The sequence below is a fragment of the Panicum virgatum genome, chromosome 8K, assembly GCF_016808335.1.
Source record: "Panicum virgatum strain AP13 chromosome 8K, P.virgatum_v5, whole genome shotgun sequence".
Taxonomy (NCBI): domain Eukaryota; kingdom Viridiplantae; phylum Streptophyta; class Magnoliopsida; order Poales; family Poaceae; genus Panicum; species Panicum virgatum.
The window spans coordinates 4,351,174-4,371,378 of NC_053143.1; the positions used below are offsets into that span (position 1 = coordinate 4,351,174).

General features: G+C 45.1%; 1 protein-coding gene and 1 long non-coding RNA gene across 2 annotated transcripts; both read right to left on the reverse strand.

Moving 5' to 3' along the window:
• Nucleotides 1-2,129: 2,129 nt before the first annotated feature.
• Nucleotides 2,130-12,886, reverse strand: LOC120643625 (5'-3' exoribonuclease 3-like). The gene is made up of 24 exons (XM_039920034.1): nt 12,576-12,886; nt 8,008-8,988; nt 7,823-7,928; nt 7,545-7,621; nt 7,243-7,434; nt 6,329-6,448; nt 6,178-6,240; nt 5,947-6,093; nt 5,714-5,878; nt 5,517-5,594; nt 5,321-5,431; nt 5,176-5,244; nt 4,999-5,085; nt 4,767-4,862; nt 4,609-4,704; nt 4,415-4,485; nt 4,072-4,200; nt 3,910-3,986; nt 3,789-3,829; nt 3,529-3,603; nt 3,310-3,446; nt 3,107-3,211; nt 2,947-3,022; nt 2,130-2,843 (listed from the first exon to the last, which is right to left on the reverse strand). Exons 2-24 carry the CDS (start codon nt 8,209-8,211, stop codon nt 2,475-2,477), a joined length of 2,691 nt encoding a protein of 896 aa, XP_039775968.1. The 5' UTR covers nt 8,212-8,988; nt 12,576-12,886; the 3' UTR covers nt 2,130-2,474.
• A 2,353-nt stretch (nt 12,887-15,239) lies between these two features.
• On the reverse strand, nt 15,240-16,161 carry LOC120646099. The gene is made up of 3 exons (XR_005664274.1): nt 15,670-16,161; nt 15,374-15,595; nt 15,240-15,269 (listed from the first exon to the last, which is right to left on the reverse strand). It is a non-coding gene; the product is annotated as an uncharacterized LOC120646099 (long non-coding RNA).
• Between the last annotated feature and the right edge of the window lie 4,044 nt (nt 16,162-20,205).

A 20,205-nucleotide genomic window follows, 5' to 3' on the forward strand; every position in this document is an offset into this window, starting at 1 on the left:
AAGATTCGATGTGATGGGGAATCTTGTAAAGTTTCGGAATTTTGAAGGGAACTAAACAAGGCCTAAAACAGGTGAGTAGCATAGAAATGTTGTGAGCAACTGAGCATACCACCAATACTAGCTAGATTAGAAATCAGTTCGGTGCTTTGTTTCCTTCATGTGTCTGTCAAACAATACTATGCTTTGTTCTTAGTAATAAGGTAGCTATTAGGAACGAGAAGGGTCCCTCGCCATATGTATGATTCTGTTAGAAAAAAGGATGTGTACTAGTTATGCTTGTTTGATCAATCCATCAACTCTCTTTAGGCGGGGTAGGCATGCATGCATCTCTTTTCCTCGGATAATTTTACTTTTCTATATATGGTTACATACCAGATCAGCTACCCCTAGTCCCCAACAAAGCTAGGTAGCAGCTCCTGATGAGGCTAATATCTTTAAAATCAAAGGGCCTGCTTATTAATTAATTAATTAATTAATTATTAGCTCCTAAATATGTGTCTTATCCTTTCGCCAGCCTAACTAAGCTAGTGGCTGTCATGTGTTGTCACGACGATGGCCTCGAGTTTTGCCCAATCCAACGATAAAGTGAGACGTCACAAAAGTGCCGGCCCGCATCCTCTTTAACGTGCCACGAATTGGGAAAAAGGGGCGCACATTTGTGCATGCTTCCGTGGTACAAAGATGACAATAATTATAGAGCGACTTGACATTCTATTTCTCTCGCCAGGAAACGGCCAGTTACTGAGCTTAGCTAATTAAAGTCACATTGACACCCATAAAAAAAGTCACGTTGACACTTGTAATTAAACGGCCAGTTACTGAGCTTAGTTACACTTACACGCACATGCACATGCTGGGTGCTGACAGCAGCCACATCAAACTGACGGCAAAAGGGCCTAACTTGCACCTCACATACTCCGAATATTTTACGGTTAGGAGGGGATCAGGACAATTTGGAGATAATGGTGTGGCTGTATCAACTTTCATGACACCTTGCCTTTTCTCCCCATACCTTTCCAAAGTGCTGCCAACTTTTTGCAAACTCAAGACAAGTGCTTTCGCAAAGATAGGCCACCTTTCGCCTGGTTAACCTTAGCAGGAAACTTCAAACACGCACACATCACGCAAGGGGTAGTATAAAATTTTTCTTATCCTATCTGTAACTAACTATTCTCTACAGATTTCATTGGTGCTTCTTAAAGCATTTCAGTGTGGTCATCTATCACTTGGTAGGTTAGGAAACCAACAACACGAGAGCCTGTGGGGTTCCAAGTAGCAAGCTCTACAAATTCGTGTTTGTTATTCTCTACTTGTCCTATTCGCTAATTGAAAGGCCGTATCTCATTATTAGGCAATAGGCATGTAATCTATCTAATCTCTTAGCCTCCAAGTATATATGCATATAATTCCCAATAATTGCATCAGTTCCTATTGATGTTGAATAAGTCATTCGATATTTTAAGTTTTAACAAGTGGGTTACAACTCCTACACAGTGGCGAAGCTAGAGCAAATTGAAAGGGGGTGCAGTTGCCTTGTGGGTGAATAGGGTTATGTCATGGAGGTACAAATAAATATGGTGAAAATTTGGATATTATCACTGTTTCTGTTTTTTTTTTCATTTTTAGGGGGTGTATTAGCACCCCTAATGACAATATAGCTTTGTTTTGGAGCAACTAATGACAATATAGCTTCAATGGTAAGCCCTGGGCCGTGGCCTTATCCGACTGCACATCCAAAGAAAAGGTTGGAATGAGATACGGCCCAATGGAACTTCCGGCGGCCCATCGGACAGAAAAGAAGCAGAGTCATTTCAAAGAGACAATCCCGCGCAATTGACCTGATGATGGTCCGAAGCAGAGCCGTTTCAACGCAGAACGAAATGGCAGCTCGGTATTTAAAAAGTAACGAGTCATGTTTAAAATCATTCAGAACATGGGGGGAAAGGAAAAGTTTGTATGCTTCCTCAAACTACTCTTGCAATTTTCGTACCAAAATAAATTGATTTGTTCGTTTTCAGGAGTATTGGCCATTATCAGTGATAAAGTGTGATCCATGAATTTTTATTTTTATTTTATATGCCTGTGTTGTTTCAACTTGCCCCAAGCTCAAACAGACACCCACATTGCAATGCTGGATTACCATAGTCTAGCCTTCAAATCATAACAATCTAGCAATACAAAGCTGAACAGACATGCTCTAGCAAGCGCAGTGGAATTGCTATACAGAAGCCAGGCACAAACGGGGGGAAATCGAGCAAGCAGTTAGACCCAAGATTAGCAGCTACAACAATCATGATCCATCATTTGTCTCAAACAAAATGCACCTCTAGACTCTAGTTTAACAGATCACAGACGACGCAATTCTTGACCAGCATAGCACCGGCAAAGTTTCAGACAAAATATGGTGAGGCGCGCGAGACCAAAAACTAGGGTGGTTCATCATCGCATCGCATTCCCTCTACCTCTGTTCTGTTCTACCAACCACGGGGCTGCCCATTCCCGCCATGGCCGCCTCCATTCTCACTTCCACCTCTTGCCCACGCCCCAACTGGGCGCCATGCCACCTGCTGCCTCTGCAACGTGCCACTTCCTGCACAATCTCTCCCGCCTGGCTGGAAAGTGTACGCACCACCACGGCTTTGTGCCATGCCAGCCCCATGGAAACCTCTCCCATAGTTGCCGCCCAACTGCGGTGTCTCGGTCCTGATGTCTCTCCCTCTCCCACGGCCAAAGCTGCTATTCCTGGGCTGCACCTCTTCTGTGGCAGTGAAGGTTTCCGGTGGGCGGGAACCTGGGTAGGTGTGCCACATCGGCCTTGTTGGAATGTCAGCTTCAGTTAAAGTCTACAGAACACATTAGTCATTTCAGAGATGGATAGCGATTACGATGGCAAATGCCCCAACACCAATGAAATGAGCAGCTCAGGAGAGAGACGTGTGAGGCTACCTTTTCAGGTTTATTGACATGTTCAAGTAGTCTTGGAATGATCTTCACTGGCTCTGGGTTGAAGAACATGAATGATCTGAAACAAACACAAGGTCATGAAACAAAAAAATAATTTCTTTCTTAGGAAGGCACCGAGTATGACAGGTTCAAGAGAACATACACTGTCTGGACATTCCTAAGGTCCTCAAGATCTCTAACGGGTGAACGGAAGAATCCACAGCTTATACCATTGTCGTCAACAGGCGATATCCATCCACCAAGTTCACTGTGAGTGAAATTTAGCACCATTTTGACAATATTGCTCAGTACAAAAGAAAAGGCTTCATAATGCATCAATGTAGCATCAGTACAGACTTGATATACCTGGCTGCTGGATCTATTGGAAGCTTTTTCGATGAACAATCAAATATTTGCCCAATGGCTGCATTGCTTGCCATAGTATTTGAGTTCCTCACGAAGATCTTCTCTTGCCGAACAGTGTTCCTACTCATCTCATGCACCTAAAACATAAACAAGGTAAACCGCCTATGTGCTACATATTTTAGAAGACCATTTGTATAAAAGATAGGCAATTTCTTTTACTGTGAGTTCATTCTCCACTGTCTTGGTAGCCGAAATCAGTAGCTTTTCATCAATGAATGGCATCTTTGCAATACCCTGAAACAATTTATTTCGGAGAAAACTTGCATGAGTGAAGAAGGCTCTTACTTCCACTAGTGGAGGGGCTACACATATAGGTCGAATGGTGAGGGTTAGCTACACTAGTACCCACCTAATTTGCATCAAAATTTGAGTAACCTAGCCTGAGATTATCAATGTTAATATATGAAATAATGACTTACTTGCCACAAGAAACGTTTCCCATGGGTATCAATCTGCAGATCTGGTGAGAAAAATAAATTCCCATTTACTTCAGTAATATGATATTCAGATTATATTATGACTCCAGGGTAGTAAATATACCTGAAGGATAGAATTTTTGTATGGAAGACTCTTCATTTTCCATCAGTTTTCTGTAACACTTCGGTAATGCAAAAGAGCTGTTAAAGAATGTAACCTCAGAAAATTTAATTAAGAAATTGCAATGAAGAATGTGCATCATAAAACAAAGAACAGTTAACTTGCCTTTCTTTTGGAAGGACTGCCATGAGCTGATTGAATGGTCTTAGTGGCTTGTCCATGGTAAAAGATATCTTAAACTGAGATAGTCCTTTCAGATCAGATGCAAAAGGAGCATAATAGAATGGATAGTACCTGCAGAACAGTAACAGACACGTTATGCCTATAATGACACAGAATGAAAAAGTTAGCAATTACATATCCATAAGCATTAGCATTCATATAATTTGTGGCACTATTTATCAAGAATAGCCATTATTTGGACTACTAATCATTAGTTTTAAAACAATGAAAGCATACTAGTGCAATGTATAAAATAAAGTTTCGATGATAAAAGTGTTAATCGTACCAGCTCCATGATGGCACATCTGCAAAGTAGTACAGAAGCACCCAACAAAGTCCTTCAAGATACTTTTGAACCTGAATTAAGCAAGTAACAAAGAAAGTTAAAACAATAAGATGCTGTCCCTTCAGCGTGCCCACTGGCCACTGACCACTGGTATGAAAATTTATTTGAACAGAAAACATAAGAAAAACCATAACCATGTCATTCTTCAGATTCCCAGCTTCGTTAAATCTTTCAACACCAAACTTTTCCCTGTAGAATCGAGATTTCCATCCAGCTAATCCCAGTTTTATCTGCAATAGATATGTCAAAAAATTGCAAATACGAAATATCTGTTGAGTTAAGTGTTACTAACCGTGTCAGGTTTACAGGCTCCACTTGTTATAAGGTCTTGCTTGTTACGGAGAGTATCCTTTAAGTTTCGCCTCAGCTCTAAGGTATTTGAAGTCATCTAAGCAAAAGAAGAGTCAAATTAGACAGAAAAAAAACAAAATAATATGTACAGCTTCTTTGAGACAAGGTTCGTAATTAATAAGGTATTTCCAGTTCTCCTAGAAAAGTAACGAAAATAGGCAAGTCTTCCCTACATCTGACTTGTCGCCGCTGCAGGTGGAAATGCTGCATTGCGCTGATAATGAATCAACTGTCAAGCCTGGACCATCAGGATTTTGTTCCTGAGTAGAAGAAAGCTTGATATTAAAAAAAAAGCGCATATATGTAATCATTAATCAGAGCAAAAATTTTTAGCTCTATCCAGCCCTCACCATATTGTCAAAGTTTCTTTCATTCCATTCCTTCTCTGCAGCTCGACGCAGTATATTGCGCTGTAGCCTCTGCATGTAATCAACATGTCCCAGTAGGCACTAGTGTACACTTTGACACCAGGATTGAAGGGTTTTTATAACGTACCTCTCGCAGCTCATATCTTTTGAGGAAAATTTTCTCTTCATACAAGGACAATTCATGAAAAAACTTTTCTAACCTTGAGACTTTAAGATACGCAGCATGTTTGTCTTTCAACTGCTTCCAGCAGCAACAAAAGTATATCAAAACATAACTCAATAGATAATTATCAATGAAATTAAGAGTTTGATTCTGCAGGCACCTTTTCCGTGTTCACAATATAGCCCCCCATTTTGTTGAAGGTTTTTTTGTACACTTCCAATAACAGATCAACTGCACACTGTCACATTAAATATAAATCAGAGGAAATTCATTTTTTTGCAGTGTCGGACATGTGAAAAGATGTGCCACAACTACTGCTTCCTGTTAAGCAATCAGAATATGATAAGATATGCATACCTCATGTATCTCTACTGAAGGAATATGTGGAATGAAATCATTTCCTGTCAGGAAACAAATAAATATGAAATCATCTATAAGTCTCTCAATATCTGTTTTGACAACTGGGTTTGGTATCTTCAGATCAAGCTCCAGATACTCCCTCAGAACCCATATGTTCAAAAACTGCAAGAAGATGGTGTTATAAAAAATATAACATGGAAATGCCATATTATTATCTCTGATGAACAAACCTGATAAGGTTTCTTAGGAGACTTGACCCTAGGAGTCATTTCTGTTGTGCGGGGGAACCAGCCTCTACATTTTTTTAGCTCTTCAGTTTTGAACAATTCTTTAGCTAGAGTGATACAGTTTTCTGGTTGGTTTTGTTGTAGCACATCCTGCTCAAATTAACAAAAGGGGTATTTTGAATCCAGTAATTACAAAATTCTGCATTTGGTAACATCGCAAATAGAATAACAGACCTCACGCAAAATTGAAAAGTGAAGCTCGTGAGATGCCAAAGCGAGCATTATCAGGTCCGCATCCTGCAATATCAGAGTAAATGTGAGACATACGTAATAATATTTAGAAATTCAGCACTGCAGAAAAATTCAAAAATTTAGTTCATCCTACCAATCCATACAAGCAGTGACGTGTATTTGGATCATAGTTCTCCCTGGTGCGTTGTGCCCGGATGAAAGACATTATCTTGTGCTCACCTTCTCCAGGTACATTTGCATCAGATAGTATTACCTTCAAAAAAGGTGTATGCAGAGCTTATAAGGGAATGATCAAGCTGATCAAATTCGGTAAAATTCATGGTTAAATAGCCCCTCATAAAAAAACGTCAGTGTTAAAAAATAGGTGTTGACTTTACTGTCAGTCAAACTTAATCAACTTTGTAAGATAAATGTATCTAGACTGGTCATGAGAGTACTTCTATGATATTTACCTGTATGCAGAGCTTATAAGGGAATGATCAAGCTGATCAAATTCAGTTACTTCAGTAAAATTCATGGTTTAATAGCCCCTCATAAAAAACGTCAGTGTTAAAAAATAGATTTTGACTTTACTGCCAGTCAAACTTAATCAACTTTTTAAGATAAATGTATCTAGATTGGTCATGAGAGTACTTCTATGACATTTACCTGTATTTATTTAAAATTTCATATTTTCATAGATATTTGCACAAATCTATACTCTATTGTCATTCAGAGGATAACCTTCCGGGAACCGTCCTATAATTTTGACTTGTAGGAAGCAAAATTACCCTTTAACAGGAAATGGTTGTAGACGTGCAATATTTTCATCAAACACTTGTAAGACAGATATATAGCAATATCAGTTCCATTTTTTACAGAATAAATAATCCAAAACCAATGTGTCATAAGGTTGAATAGTAAGGATGAATGCCAACCATTATTTGAAAACAGCAGGCGTATTTTACACAACGAAACAGTGATGTTGAGATTGTCAGGATTAAGTTTAAGGCGACACACTACTGCTAGAGTGGAACTAACTAAAACAGAGTGACCTATCTACCAAACCTTGATGCCTTTCCATGCTGGGTCATTATTCAGCCGAGCACGGATGTAGTACTCAAGCGCCATGGAGAGCTTCTCCATGAACTCGGTCCCTGGCGTAATGACATTAGGATCTGAAAGCTCATTTGTCTCCCGCGGGTGCACCTCCCTCCCTTCAGCTCTGAATTTCTCTCTCAGAAGTTTTTCCTCCAGTTCCTGCAAATCAGAGCATGAACAGTCGAACTCGAACATGCACACGATTTGTGTTCCTTTTCCTTCATTATTTCCGAGCAAAGGCATGAAGAGAGGACGGTGAAGGGGTTTACCGCATCTTTGGCGTCCTTGGCAGCCTTGAAGCGCCTGGATCTCTGCTGGTTCATTTTGGCGCGGGGAGCAACGCCATCTGCAGTTTAAAAAAGACACGCACGCATCCAAAATGTTACTGGTCAAAAATTGTAAAAAGGTCGACGTGGAGGAAAATTGGGGGAAAAATAACTAACACACGGCTGCAAGAGAAAGATGGTCGTGTAGATCAAACTCCAAGACAAAACGAAAAGAAAAGGACAATACGGTTGGGATCGGAGTAGTATGTATACACACGAACCTACTGCCAAGTACAGCAGTTTGGTAGGCCTGACGATGCGGAAGAGACGATCCATGTACTCGAACATGGCCTGGAACACCTCGTCGAACGTCGTTGGCGGGTACACCTGATGTATCCATTGCATTATTTATCGATCAAGAGATCGATTCAGCTGAGGGTGATGGAGATGTGTGTGTGCTACGTACCTGGTCCTCCGGGTGGAAGCAGGGGTGGATGATGCCGTTCATGTCGAGGTAGAGGTTGTGGTAGACGCCATTGGGTCCGCCGCCGGCATCCCCCGGCGGCGGCGGCGATGACGTACCCCCGGCGCCGCCGTCGTCCTCCTTCGCGGGGACGACGATGCTAGGGTACTTGCCCACGAGCCACTTGTAGAACGAAGGCACTCCCATGGCCGCAGCAACCAGCAAACAGCCAGCTCGCTCGATCGATCGAGCTGCTCCAGAGAACCGCGCGCTCGCTGGTGGTCACCACCGCTCGATCTGACCGGCCGCTCTTGCGTTTGCAAGTGACTCCTGCTGCTGGTGGTAGCTAGCTACTGCTCGTACTAGTAGTACTCCACTCCACGCTGGCCGCTGGCGGTTTGGTGTTCGAGAGAAGACGAAGCGGCGGCTTGGTGGTTGGTCGCCGATCTGATCGGGTGCGCATGCGTGGGGAGATGGAACGGGCCGTGAAACGAAGATGGCACGGCAAGCCGCGCGCGGCCCGATGCGTCCGCCGCGTGAGCAGGCGTGCACGGCTAGCCGCCGACGCCTCGCATGGCCAACGAGGCTACCTGAGCTAGCAGGGGGTAGCTTTGCGTGCCGGCTCGAGGCCCTGCCCTTTTTGTGTTTGTGAAGTGTGCAGTGCATGTGGGGGCAAAAGCCATGCACACGCACTTATATTCTTCTCCCTCTCTTGCACTCAACCTCAGGAACTAGAGATATACATGGAAAATATGATGTGGCGCCACATATATATAAAGAAAATATTATTTCCGTGTATACAATAGCAAAAGCTGTGTCTGCATGCATACTTTGCTGCATTGCATTTCCATTTTTTTGCTTTTAATCAGATCAACTGATTCAGAAACGTGTAGAGTACATCCTATCCTTTATAAGGATTTAAAGTTCACCACTCCCTAGTCCCCTGGTATTAGCAGCGCCCGGACGTCGTCCGATCCATCAGACCTTCCGACAAAACATTAAAAATTAACTAGTGCAACATCAAATATCACTATTTGTAATATGAAAAAATGATATGTTAAAAATAACTATGTCGTTCAACTCTAGGATAGAAAATTCCCGCCGCAATATGAATACTATGTTTCATGCAACATTCATTGTGAAACATGTATAAATAATAGTTGCAACATTGATGTTTAACTATTGCGACATATGTTGGAGCGTCTGATTTTTTTAAAATTCTAGACGTCTGTACTGTAGCATTACGGTAGTTAAATTAGTGTCCTATACTAGAAAAGATGGTGCGGCATTGCCGCACCTGAGGGCCCTTTCTCGAATTTTTTATATAAAATGTTGATAACAAAAGATTATCACGCGTGTTTTTGTTCTCAAATTTTTAATGTTAATATTGAATTGTGAACCCATGTGTTCTTTTTCTTTTGTTAAGTAATGTTTAGACCTGTTTAGTTTCCAAAAAATTTTCTACGGTACCTGTCGCGAACTAAACACACCATTAGTGCATTTTTTCACGATCATGCCTAGCCACGTTTTTAATTAAGAGGAAGATGTTTAGTGCATTTCTTGCTGCCGCTCATAGGGGTTTTCCTATTTTATGGCAGCGTGGTTATGTTGAGGGGTAGTAGTCAAGAATTGGTTGGTGCACTAATTATATATTTTTTATTCATGACAAAAATCCCCCCGCGTCGCTCTCGTTGGCAACAGGGGGGCGCCCCACGCCGCCGCCCACCACCCCACCTCGGTCTGCCTCGGCGGCGACGGCCCGTGGCCGAGCTGAAGTCAACTCCGTCCGCGCCGACCCCCTCGTCTTCCCCCATCCCTCCCCCACCTCCTTTCTCCCCCCGCCCCACTTCCGCCGTTCCTCGCCGGATCTGCCGTCGGGTGGGGTGCGCCACCACCGCCGGCTTGGTGCGGTTGCGCCGCCGCTGCCGGTTCGGGTGGGGGCGCGCTGCACGCCGCCGCCCTTGGGCCCCTGTCCGTCCACCCTCGTGTGGGGGGGGGGGGGCTTGGCCGCGCCTTTGCCACCTCCGGTGGCCGGGGCCCATGGCCGCGTCGCCGCCGCCGCCTCAGGTGGTCGGGGGCCCTGGCCACACCGCCCGCCTCGGGTGCCCGGGGGTTCCTGGCTGCGCCGCCCCCGCATCCGTGGCCGCGGTGCCGCTCGCCTTGGGCGGACCTCGCCTCGGGTGGCCGGGGTCTCGTGGCCGCACTGCCGCCGCATCGTGTGGCCGCGCTGCCGTCCGCCCTGGGCGGGCCTCTTCTCGCGCCGTCATCGTCGGGGCCGGTGGCCGGCCGCCGGCCTCCGATCCTCGCCGCTCTCGGTGGCCGTTGGCCGTGGCTGCCGCTACCGGCCTTTGGTGTGGTCGGGGTCCGTGGTCGCGCCGCTGCTTGCTCTGTCGTCCGTCGGCTTTGGGTTGGAAAGGGGCGGTGGCGAAAGCCTTGGGTCCGCTTGCGGATCGATGACGACGACGCCCTAGGGCGCCGTTTACCTTCTTGAAGGTATCATTCTTCCGCCCTTTTCCTCCCTCTCCAGCTAGCTTTCCGGGTGAAAACCTAGACCATGTTGGTCGGACGACGACGACGCCTGAGGCGTCGTTTCCTTCCTGGAGGCGTTGTCTTGGAAGCTTTGCTGGTGGTGGCCATCTGCTCTCCTCGGAGAGTTTCTGCGCCTTCTGTCGCTTCATTTCTTCTGCATCGTTCGGGTCGCGCTTGGTCGTCGGTTTGCTGGCGGATGCTTTGCCGCCGTTCCGGTCTGGCGGATGCTTTGCCACCGTCGTCGCGATTGGTTGAAGTTTGCTCCGAGCGGATGCTTTGCCGCTGTGGATGGTTGTTCGGGTGGATGCTTTGCCAACTTTCTTAGGTCTTTGACCTTCGCACCCTGGACGTTGTTGTTTCTGCTTGCAGGTTCGGTAGTAGGGTCCTGGCCGGTGATGCGGGTTGTCTTCTCCGTGTTGCTTTGCTGCTGTTCATGGTGTTTTGCGTTTCTTTGTTCGTGTGTACGTTTTTTCAGTGTTTCTCTTTTTTTAGTCCTTCGTGCGTTTGTGTTAGTCAAGCTCTGCTGGGCCGCATCGAGATTGTGTCTGTAACTGCTTTCTTCTTAATGAAAAACGTGCTCAGGCACGGTCGCAAAAAAAACATTAATTTGAGAAGCTAATTTCTGGTGGTAGTGATGGCTGCGCTAATACTTGCAATGCTTATTGACAGCATAGACATTAGGTGTCTCTTCTTTCCTTCATCGTTTCTTTCTCTTGGCACTGACGGATAAATCAGTACATCACTCTTTTGTGCTCTTTCATCTCCCACGTAGCAGTCCTCTGTTCTACATAGAACAGCAACTACCAGTGCCCAAATCGGCCTCCAGGAACTGCAAATCTTGAAGTATGCCATCTCTATGCTACTCCCCCTGATGTTCTACTGCCATCTCTCCCACTTTCCCCTTCGATTTTGGGCTCTAATAATGTGTTGTATTTCAACATGCTAGCCTAGGCGTGGCGATTAAGGCTGGCTGACAATCTTCTCTGCGTCCCTAGCCTAGGAAAAGCGTGGAATGGGATGTGTGCGTAGCGCAGCGCCGGCCTGCTTGGAGGTGGAGGTTGACGACCGCGTTGCCTGCTCATGCCTGTAGCGGGCACCGTCGTCTCTGGTCGCCTCATCCGCGCGCCCTCGCAACTGACGCCGCACGCGGCCGCTGGTCTGTTTGGAGATGGAGGTCGACGGCCGCCTCGCCCGCGCGTGCTCGCAGTGGACGCCGCCGTCGCTGGTCACCTCACCTGTGCGCCTTTGCAACTGACACCGCAGGCCTTCTCGCCACTCGCGCGGCCTTCTGCGCGCTGGGGCGCAGTGCGCGGAAGAGGGAGCAGAGGGAGCCAACGCGTAGCTGGGCTGGGTGAACCGGGAGCGGCCGGCGGGAGGGCGGGACGGCGGGCTCGGGAGGCGTCGGGACGTCGCGGCCAGCCGAAGGACCGAGCGGCATGGCTAAGCTCGAGGAGGGAAGCGAAAGGTGAAGGCCGGCGTGCGGAGCGGCAGCCGCCAACCGGAGAGCACGACGGTGAGCTCGCGAGGCAGCGGGATGGCGGGTTGATTTCTCTAAGTTTAAGGGGCTTTTTGCAAAACTATTGGAAACGAACAATCTGAACCATCCATATAGCCGATCAGACGGCCGGGAAACACACGCTACGTGGCCATGCTCCCAGGCCAAGGAATGGCTCGCGCTGGGACGCCCTTTCGTGTTTTAGAGATGGTTTACACCATTTGGTGTAAAAACTGAGACCAGTTATAGACTACACACTATGCATGTGAGAACACATGCATATATACACTAAAAAAATCTTACAGTTCTAGGGCATAGACAAGGAACTCTTATGCAGTGAAAAAAAAAGCATTTTCTTGATTCCTTAAGGTGCAAATTGTTTGTTGATAATTTGGAGAAATACAGCCATAGTTTTTTCCTTTTTATCAAGCTATCCTGCCATAGTATATTATAGAAATTGATGTTCTCGATTTATAGTAGGCGGGCGAGGGATGATGATACCAACTGGATTTATAGCCATGAGATCAGTGTAGTAATTTGTGCTTACCATCTAATCATCTTCTTCGGCGCGAAGTCACCATCATCTTCGGCAAGGGTTCAAGGTGGAACGCTCGAGCTTGGGGTAGACCAAGGGTGACACAAATAAGGCGGCAGTAGCAAAGATAACAAGACAAGTTGTGTCAGAGATGAGTTAAAGAGGTGGTTGTGTACTACTACCACCACCGGTTCTACGATTGAAGCGGTGAAGACGGAGCAAGGGGCGAGGCTTCTCTCGTCGTAGATGGGTTAGAACAAAGGCTTCTATTTGGCGACGGGGAAGATCTATGGACTATGGTGGGCGAGTTGGCAAAGCAGCTGTGGTGGGGAAAGGGAGGCCAGGAGGGTGAAGATCTATGCTAGAGGTAGGGAACGCGGGTCACGCTTATATCGAAAAGAGAGGCTAGTGGATTTGGTTCTTTACATTTCCAACCAACAGTTAAAACGGTTTTGTGTTTATTATGAAGATTTTATGAGAGTTTCATGCATAATAAGTAGGATGTCATGTCACCATTTTAGATGATGTGGCACTGATTTGATGAGGAGAGAGATAAAATGAGTTTTATCTAGATGAAACCATGTATGCACAGTTACCAACACTTGATGAATCTTAGAATTAAATAGGATGAGAGCCTATGAAATAGCAAATATTAAACAATACATTATGGGGGTGAGTTTCATCCATGGTTTCATTTGTGTTTTGGTGATGTGACACTCTTGAAAACAACAAAATGAAACCACCCATTGGGATTAGCCTAATTCATCATTGGCATTAGTATTGGGTCAACATGTCAGTCACATCGACAGCCGACGGATGAAGAATTTGTCGGCCGATATGGGTCTAGCTAGCCTTTACTCTCCATCATCAGAAACACATTAGTCTCCATCATCGTCCATTTAATGTGGTTCATTCGGACAAGAGCGTACGGTACGATGTGCTATGCAAGTAGGGGTGCCTATGGGGTGTATGGGCACGGATTGTTAGGGGCATGGGTTAGTGGAAAATCACCAAAGTCAGACAGCCTCACACATGTGCATCCTCCAGACCGAAGCAAGTTCACGCACAGTGCACGGCACGTTACCTAGCACATCGCATTCTTGGTATTGTTCGGAAGGACAGCGACACATCCGTTCCTCCGCTTATGGAGTCAATTTTCAGCATGTGTTCTTACCGGGTGAAGTACTCGAAAGCTTGGCGTGCAAAACAGTATGCTATAGCTCTTTGCTGGGGAGATTGGCTAGAGTCATATGCAAGCGTGCCCAGAGTCTTGATGGGCATGTCCCTATACAATCCAGGGATTACATGGTTCATACACACGGGAAACATAATGCTTCCTCACAATGGAGTGTACAAACATGTTTTACAAAGGGTGTTCTGGTGCTTTCCCCAGTGTGCTGAATCATTCCAGCATTGTCGACTTGTGATCCTCGTGGATGCCACATTCTTGACGTGTAAATACAAGGGGACACTAATGATGGCAGTTGCCATGAATCCAGAGAGGCAACTAGTTCTGTTAGCATTTGCTTTGACCGAATGAGAAAACAACGATAGCTGGTCCTGGTACATGAAGCTGGTGAGGCAGTATGTCTTGGGTCCCTCCAGACAAGTTTGTATGATTTCTGACCGGCACCATGGCCTCTTAAACTGTGTTAAAGAGCACATGGATGGATTTTCCCCTCTTGTGCATAGGTGGTGCATGCGACATTTTGCAGCAAACATGTGGAGGCGTCAGAAAAAGAAGGAACTAATTAGGAAACTAAAGTTATTGTGTTCAATGCGCACGGAGAAAGCTTTTGAAGAAAAACTTGCTGATTTAGAAAAGGAAATGAATGACACGGCCATGGAGTGGCTGAAAGGTGAGATGGTGGACAAGGATAAATGGGCTCTTGCTTATGATGAATGGGGGAAGCAGTACGGTATCATGACCTGTTGCAGGCATTGTAGAGTACTCCTTCGAGAAGTTGAACGAGTACTTCGTCGATAGATGGGGTAAAGGCAGGAGTTTGTTGGATAAGGGTGGACAATGGGGACTAATAGCGGAGGAACACCTGAAGGATGCTGAGGATAGATCGGTGAACTAACTTGCAGCGCCTTACGACCCTGAAAGAATGATTTATAGTGTTAGAGGTGCAGGTGGTACAAATATAGGAGGAGAGAGTCATGGAGGACGCCATTACAAAGTGGACCTCAGATCTGGCGAGTGCACTTGCATGACACCACAGCTGTTACACCTTCCATGCTCGCACCTAATAACGACATGTAGAGCTCGAGGACTTTGTTTCAAAAGTCCCATGAACCCTTTGAGTATTTAGCTTCCGTATCAACAGTAAAACCTTTCTTTGCTCTTTCCTCCCTTAACCTCTGCCTCTCCATCTCCTCCTCCTCCTCCTTCTTCTCATAATTTGCCAAAAGCTCCCTATCTGTGAGGGGCCGTGGGTACTTGCTTCGGTTCCTCCTTCAATAAACAATGCAATCCTCAAGAGTTGCCTTTTCTGCTGCCTTCTTTCCATACTCACGCCATAGGTCTTTGAGTACAGGCCCTGACAGAAATGACTCAAGGGGCAAAGTAACTTGGTAATCCTTCCTTATCTTCAGTTTTCTATTTATAGTGTCTCTAGATTTCCAAGGCTCTTTTGTTCTGCCCAATTGTAACATTAGCTCATACCGGCCTTGGAACCACTCACAATCACATGTCCTTCCCTCCTGAAAAATTATTAAAAACCAAACATTCAGAAATGTTAATATACCAAGTACTAGCACAATGACAGAATCATAAAGAGTTTCAACTTTGTGGTTAATATACGAACCCAATACTCTCCGTAGCTATTGCCACAGTAATATCCGTAGCCAAGCTCAGAAGGAACTACGCCTTTTGTGGGCAGAATACCACACTTGCATCGAAGACTAGGAGTAGTTGTACATGGCCATGGCTTCTTCCCACTCTCAAATTCTCGCACTTCCTCTTCTGTCGGCCAATGAGATCTATGACCCTAAATATACTCATTGAATTCACATGCCGGCCATCCATCCTGCATGACACATAACATTAGCCACATAATTACAGCAAAATTAAAGAATCAATTCTACGTTACATGACACTTACTCTAGTCTTTAGCGAGCATCTAAAAAAGGGAGTGAACTTTGGAGGGACACCAATATTAAGCCTTTGAAGTTTGGCACGAACACCGCAGTGACATTTGGGAGGATTGTTCACACGATATATAGCAGCTTCTTGCTTCTCTTCCTCTGTCATAGGTGGTGGATTTGGTGGGGGAGGGACCCATCGTCTAAACTCATTGTACTCCCACGACTCTGACTGATAATAAGGGAACAGCCGAATTCTACGATCGAACTTATCCGGACCATCGATCCATTGAAAGAAAAAACAGTGGCAAGGATTCAATGAATCATTCCACTTGCATATGTAGAATGCTCTACCGGCCGTCTTGGGATGCCTCGATTGCTTCACTACTGCCACCTGATTGCCCGGTTCACATCGACAGAATGGAACTGGAAGGGCAGGAGGGACTGGGGCATCCTCATCACTCTCGGATGGGTACTGTCCACCACCAAGCAGCTTGTACCGGGCATTGCTCATTGCCATGTGTACTGTAGATAAATAAATTTCATTGCCATGTGAATGAAACAAAATACTTATGGAAACAAAAACAAAATACTTATGGAATAAAATTATGGAATATGTAGATTCGTAAAACTATGGAATAAAATTACATGTAACTCATATTAACATCCCCACTACTCAATTCTAGAAATCATATTAATCGATACATGCACGTACTACCTCACGTCCAAATCAAGAGCAGAGTATCATCTATGTATCATCTAAAGCCCTAATCATGAGAAAATTATCAACAACACCACCATTTCTCATATAAAAACCTAACCCTAATAAAAAAACCACCAATAACTACTAATGCACACGGTTAAACGATGAGATATTAGGGGCAATACCTTCGGACAAGGATGTGGAACAATTCCCCCCACTTTTCCCCTCAAAAAATCCGAATTTGGGAGGACCTTGGGGGGGGGGCAGCGGCCGGCGGCATCGCCTTTCCTTCAGCTCTGGTCGGGGAGGAGTGAGGGAAAGAAAAGGAGGGTGGGGGAGAAGAGGCCGGCGCGGGCCCTGGACATTGTCCTTGTCGCGCCAGCCCGCATGGCGCGACAGACTTGTCGCGCCAGTGCATGTGGCGCGACAGGGAGGGCCACGTCATTGCCGTCGCGGCGCAGCGCTGGCTCGGGCCGCCAGCGTGGCCACACTGTCGCGCCACATGCACTGGCACGATAGAGGCTATCTGTCGCGCCATGTGGGCTGGCACGACCAAACAGGATACGCCCTGCAAATAAAAACCAATACGGGTTAAACTTAGAATATTATTAAAAAAAGGTTAAAAATAAAAAAAAAATTCTACTCCTGCCTGCTTTGTCCCCTTGCGCCGAGCCTGCCACAGAAGAGGAGAGAGACGGAGGAGGCGGATCTGGCTGGAGGGGATGTGGCACGGCGAGCAAATCCGGCCGGCAGGAAGGCGGCGCGCCGAGAGCAGGCGGGCGGAGCTCCCAGTGGACGGTGCGCCGTGGTGGTGGTGCCTCTGGCGAGACCAGACCCTGAGGCCGCGGTCCCCGGCGCCAAGATGCCGCCGCCGTCGCCGGCTGTGGGGCGCCCACGCAGGCCGCTCCGCCGCACCCGATCGCATCTCCATCTTGATCTGCTGGAGTCTTCAGCGCTTTGATCTCGCGCAGCCTACTGGTTCGTGCAGATCCCCCAGCCGCCGGCACCCATCAGCGACTATGGTTGGCCGTCAGCTACTCAGCTAAGTTTGGGACTCATTTGCCTGGATAGCAGGGCTTATCGGGCTGAAAAATACAGCGCCAGATACAAGGCCTGCTCACTCGTGGTCGTGGCCTAAACACAGTAAAAGAATAGAGATAGAAATACGTATCATCTGACTCACTGATAAAAAATTCAATCTATCTAACCTCATTTCCCTTACTAATTTAATTAGCCGACGGACCCTAAATATGTCTATACTTACAATATTGGCCCTGTTTGTTTCCGCTTTTCTGGACTTCGCTTTTCTGAGAATCAGGATTCTGAGATAAGCCAGCTGTCTGGAGAATCGGCTGTCTGAATAAGCTGGGTGTTTGACAATCCTGATTATTTTGAGCCGTTCTCTGAGCTGAGTGGTATAAAGTCTGAAATACCCTTGAGTCTGATGATATCTCATTTGTTTGCTAAATACGAGTAGAATTCAATAATTCTTATAATTTTTTACAATCTTGACTACATAATTATATAACTATTAGGTCAAATAGATTAATATCACAATTAGCCCAAGAGATGTACCAACACTAATTTCTAAACATTGAGTACATAAATGATGGATACAACTAATTTATAAACTAAATCACAAAACCATAGCTGTAGCGATCGCATCACGAAATGCATTCATATCGACATCATCTCCAGTACCACCATCGTCATCATAAGTGGGATGAGGACTATCATCTTCAACGTCTTCTTCGAAATGCGAATCTTCTAAGTCACATTCCCTAATGAAATTGTGAAGGGCCATACAAGCAACTATAATCTTGGACTGCTTGTTAACTGGATAACTGGGCAAGTTCTTGAGAATGCGCCACTTCATCTTTAGAACTCCAAATAACCGCTCAATCACATTTCTAAGGGATGAATGTGCATGATTAAACACCTCTTTCAATCCCACTGGTTGGTGACCATGACGCCATTCGGAAACATGATACCTTTGTCCCTTGTAGGGTGCAAGAAATCCTTTTCTATTAGGGTATCCAGAGTCAACAAGATAATACTTTCCTGTATATCAAATTTATGTCATGTTACGTAGCAATGAGGAATTATTGATCGAAAAATAAATTGCCCGCAACTTGTTCTTACCATGAGGAGGATGCGGAAACTGGTCCTTGTATGTGACTAGCGTATCCAATAGTACACGAGTGTCATGAACAGAACCAGGCCAACCGGTGACAACAAATATGAACCGCATATCAAAGTCACATACCGCCATCACATTTTGTGAGGCATACTTATGGCGACCAATGTATTTGGGTTGCTCACTTAATGACACAGTTACCGGTATATGAGTACCATCTATTGCACCTATGTAATCTTCAAAATGCGGCCAGAACCTTGCTTCTTGCAGTCTAGGATGGATTGTACCAAAATGTGGATCTTTTGGCCTCACAATATCAAAAGCTAATCTCATAATGGAATCGAGAACTGGTGCAAATTTTCTACTAATAGTTTCTAATGATCGACGAAACTTGTTCCTGCATTGCCTAAAAGATTGAGGTGCACCACAAGCCCATTAAAACATTCCTGCATAGAAGTGTTCATCACTCCCTTCCTCAGCCCCATCATTAATGACTTGCTCCAACATACTTCCAATCTCATCTCTAACAAGATCAACAACTTGTGAAGTAGCAGACTGTTTACTACTCTGAGCTTTAATCTCATATGCTTCAACCAAACGCTTCATGCATTGGTCTCTGAAAGTCTTCTTCTTCTTTCCCTTAGGTGAGTGATGTGCAGCCCTTTTTTCTGCTCTCCTCTCTGTACTAGTTCCAATCCCACCTATCTCTCTATCATCATTACCAGCAACATCATTACCGGCAACATCACCCTCCCCAATTTCATCATCATTGCCATGCCCAGTTGGAACATAAGAGGTCTCATTTGTAACTATAACAGCTTCAAACATTATTCTCATTTGGTCCTCATGCTCCAATGGTAAAAATCTGAAATTAGAAGTACATCCTGGCATGGCCTACAAAATATATTAATGCATTCATTAGACAATTTGCTCACATTTTCTTGTTCCTTCCACCAATCATCATCAGCAACAATACAACCAGTATTGGGATCCCTTCCCAATCCGGTGGCTCTCAAGTTTAAGGTCTTCCATTGTGTATACTTTTTTTTTCAGTACATCCCATCGGTTCTTCATTTGCCCTTCAGTGTATGGCCTTTTGGTTCGTTCATAAAATTTCCGAACTAGATTTGCATATCCCACATTGTTCAAACATTGTTGAGGGCGATTGTGGGCAAGAACTTCTTCGCAGCAGATATCATTGAAAACTTTGGCAGCAAAGGAATCCCATTTTGCTACAACCTTTCCTGATTTTTTCATCTAAACATACAAGGTCTATTATTCCAAAAAAAAATGTACAACCAACTACTGTCCAATCCACATGCTGGTTAGAAAGTAAACTAAGGCCTTGTTTAGTTTCCAAAAAATATTGCTAAATAACTGCATGGCTGCCTAATCAAAATTCCAAGTAACAATTCATGTTCCTGAAGATCTACCCATATTGCAGAAAATAACTGGAATCCCATACAAATCTTTGCATCTCATGCTACTCCAGAGGTCATAATCCCATACAAATCTTTGCATCCCATTTTGAGTAGATTTTTGAAGAAAAATGGGCCATGTAGCAAGTGTACTGCCTACTAATTCCTATGCACATACCAACTATTGTGCATCAATCGATCCATGTAAAGTACACTTTCATCCACTTAACAACATTGTGGAGTGTAAAGGTGCACTGGCAGTGCTGGTCGAATCACAGGAAAAAATGAGAGGCGGGC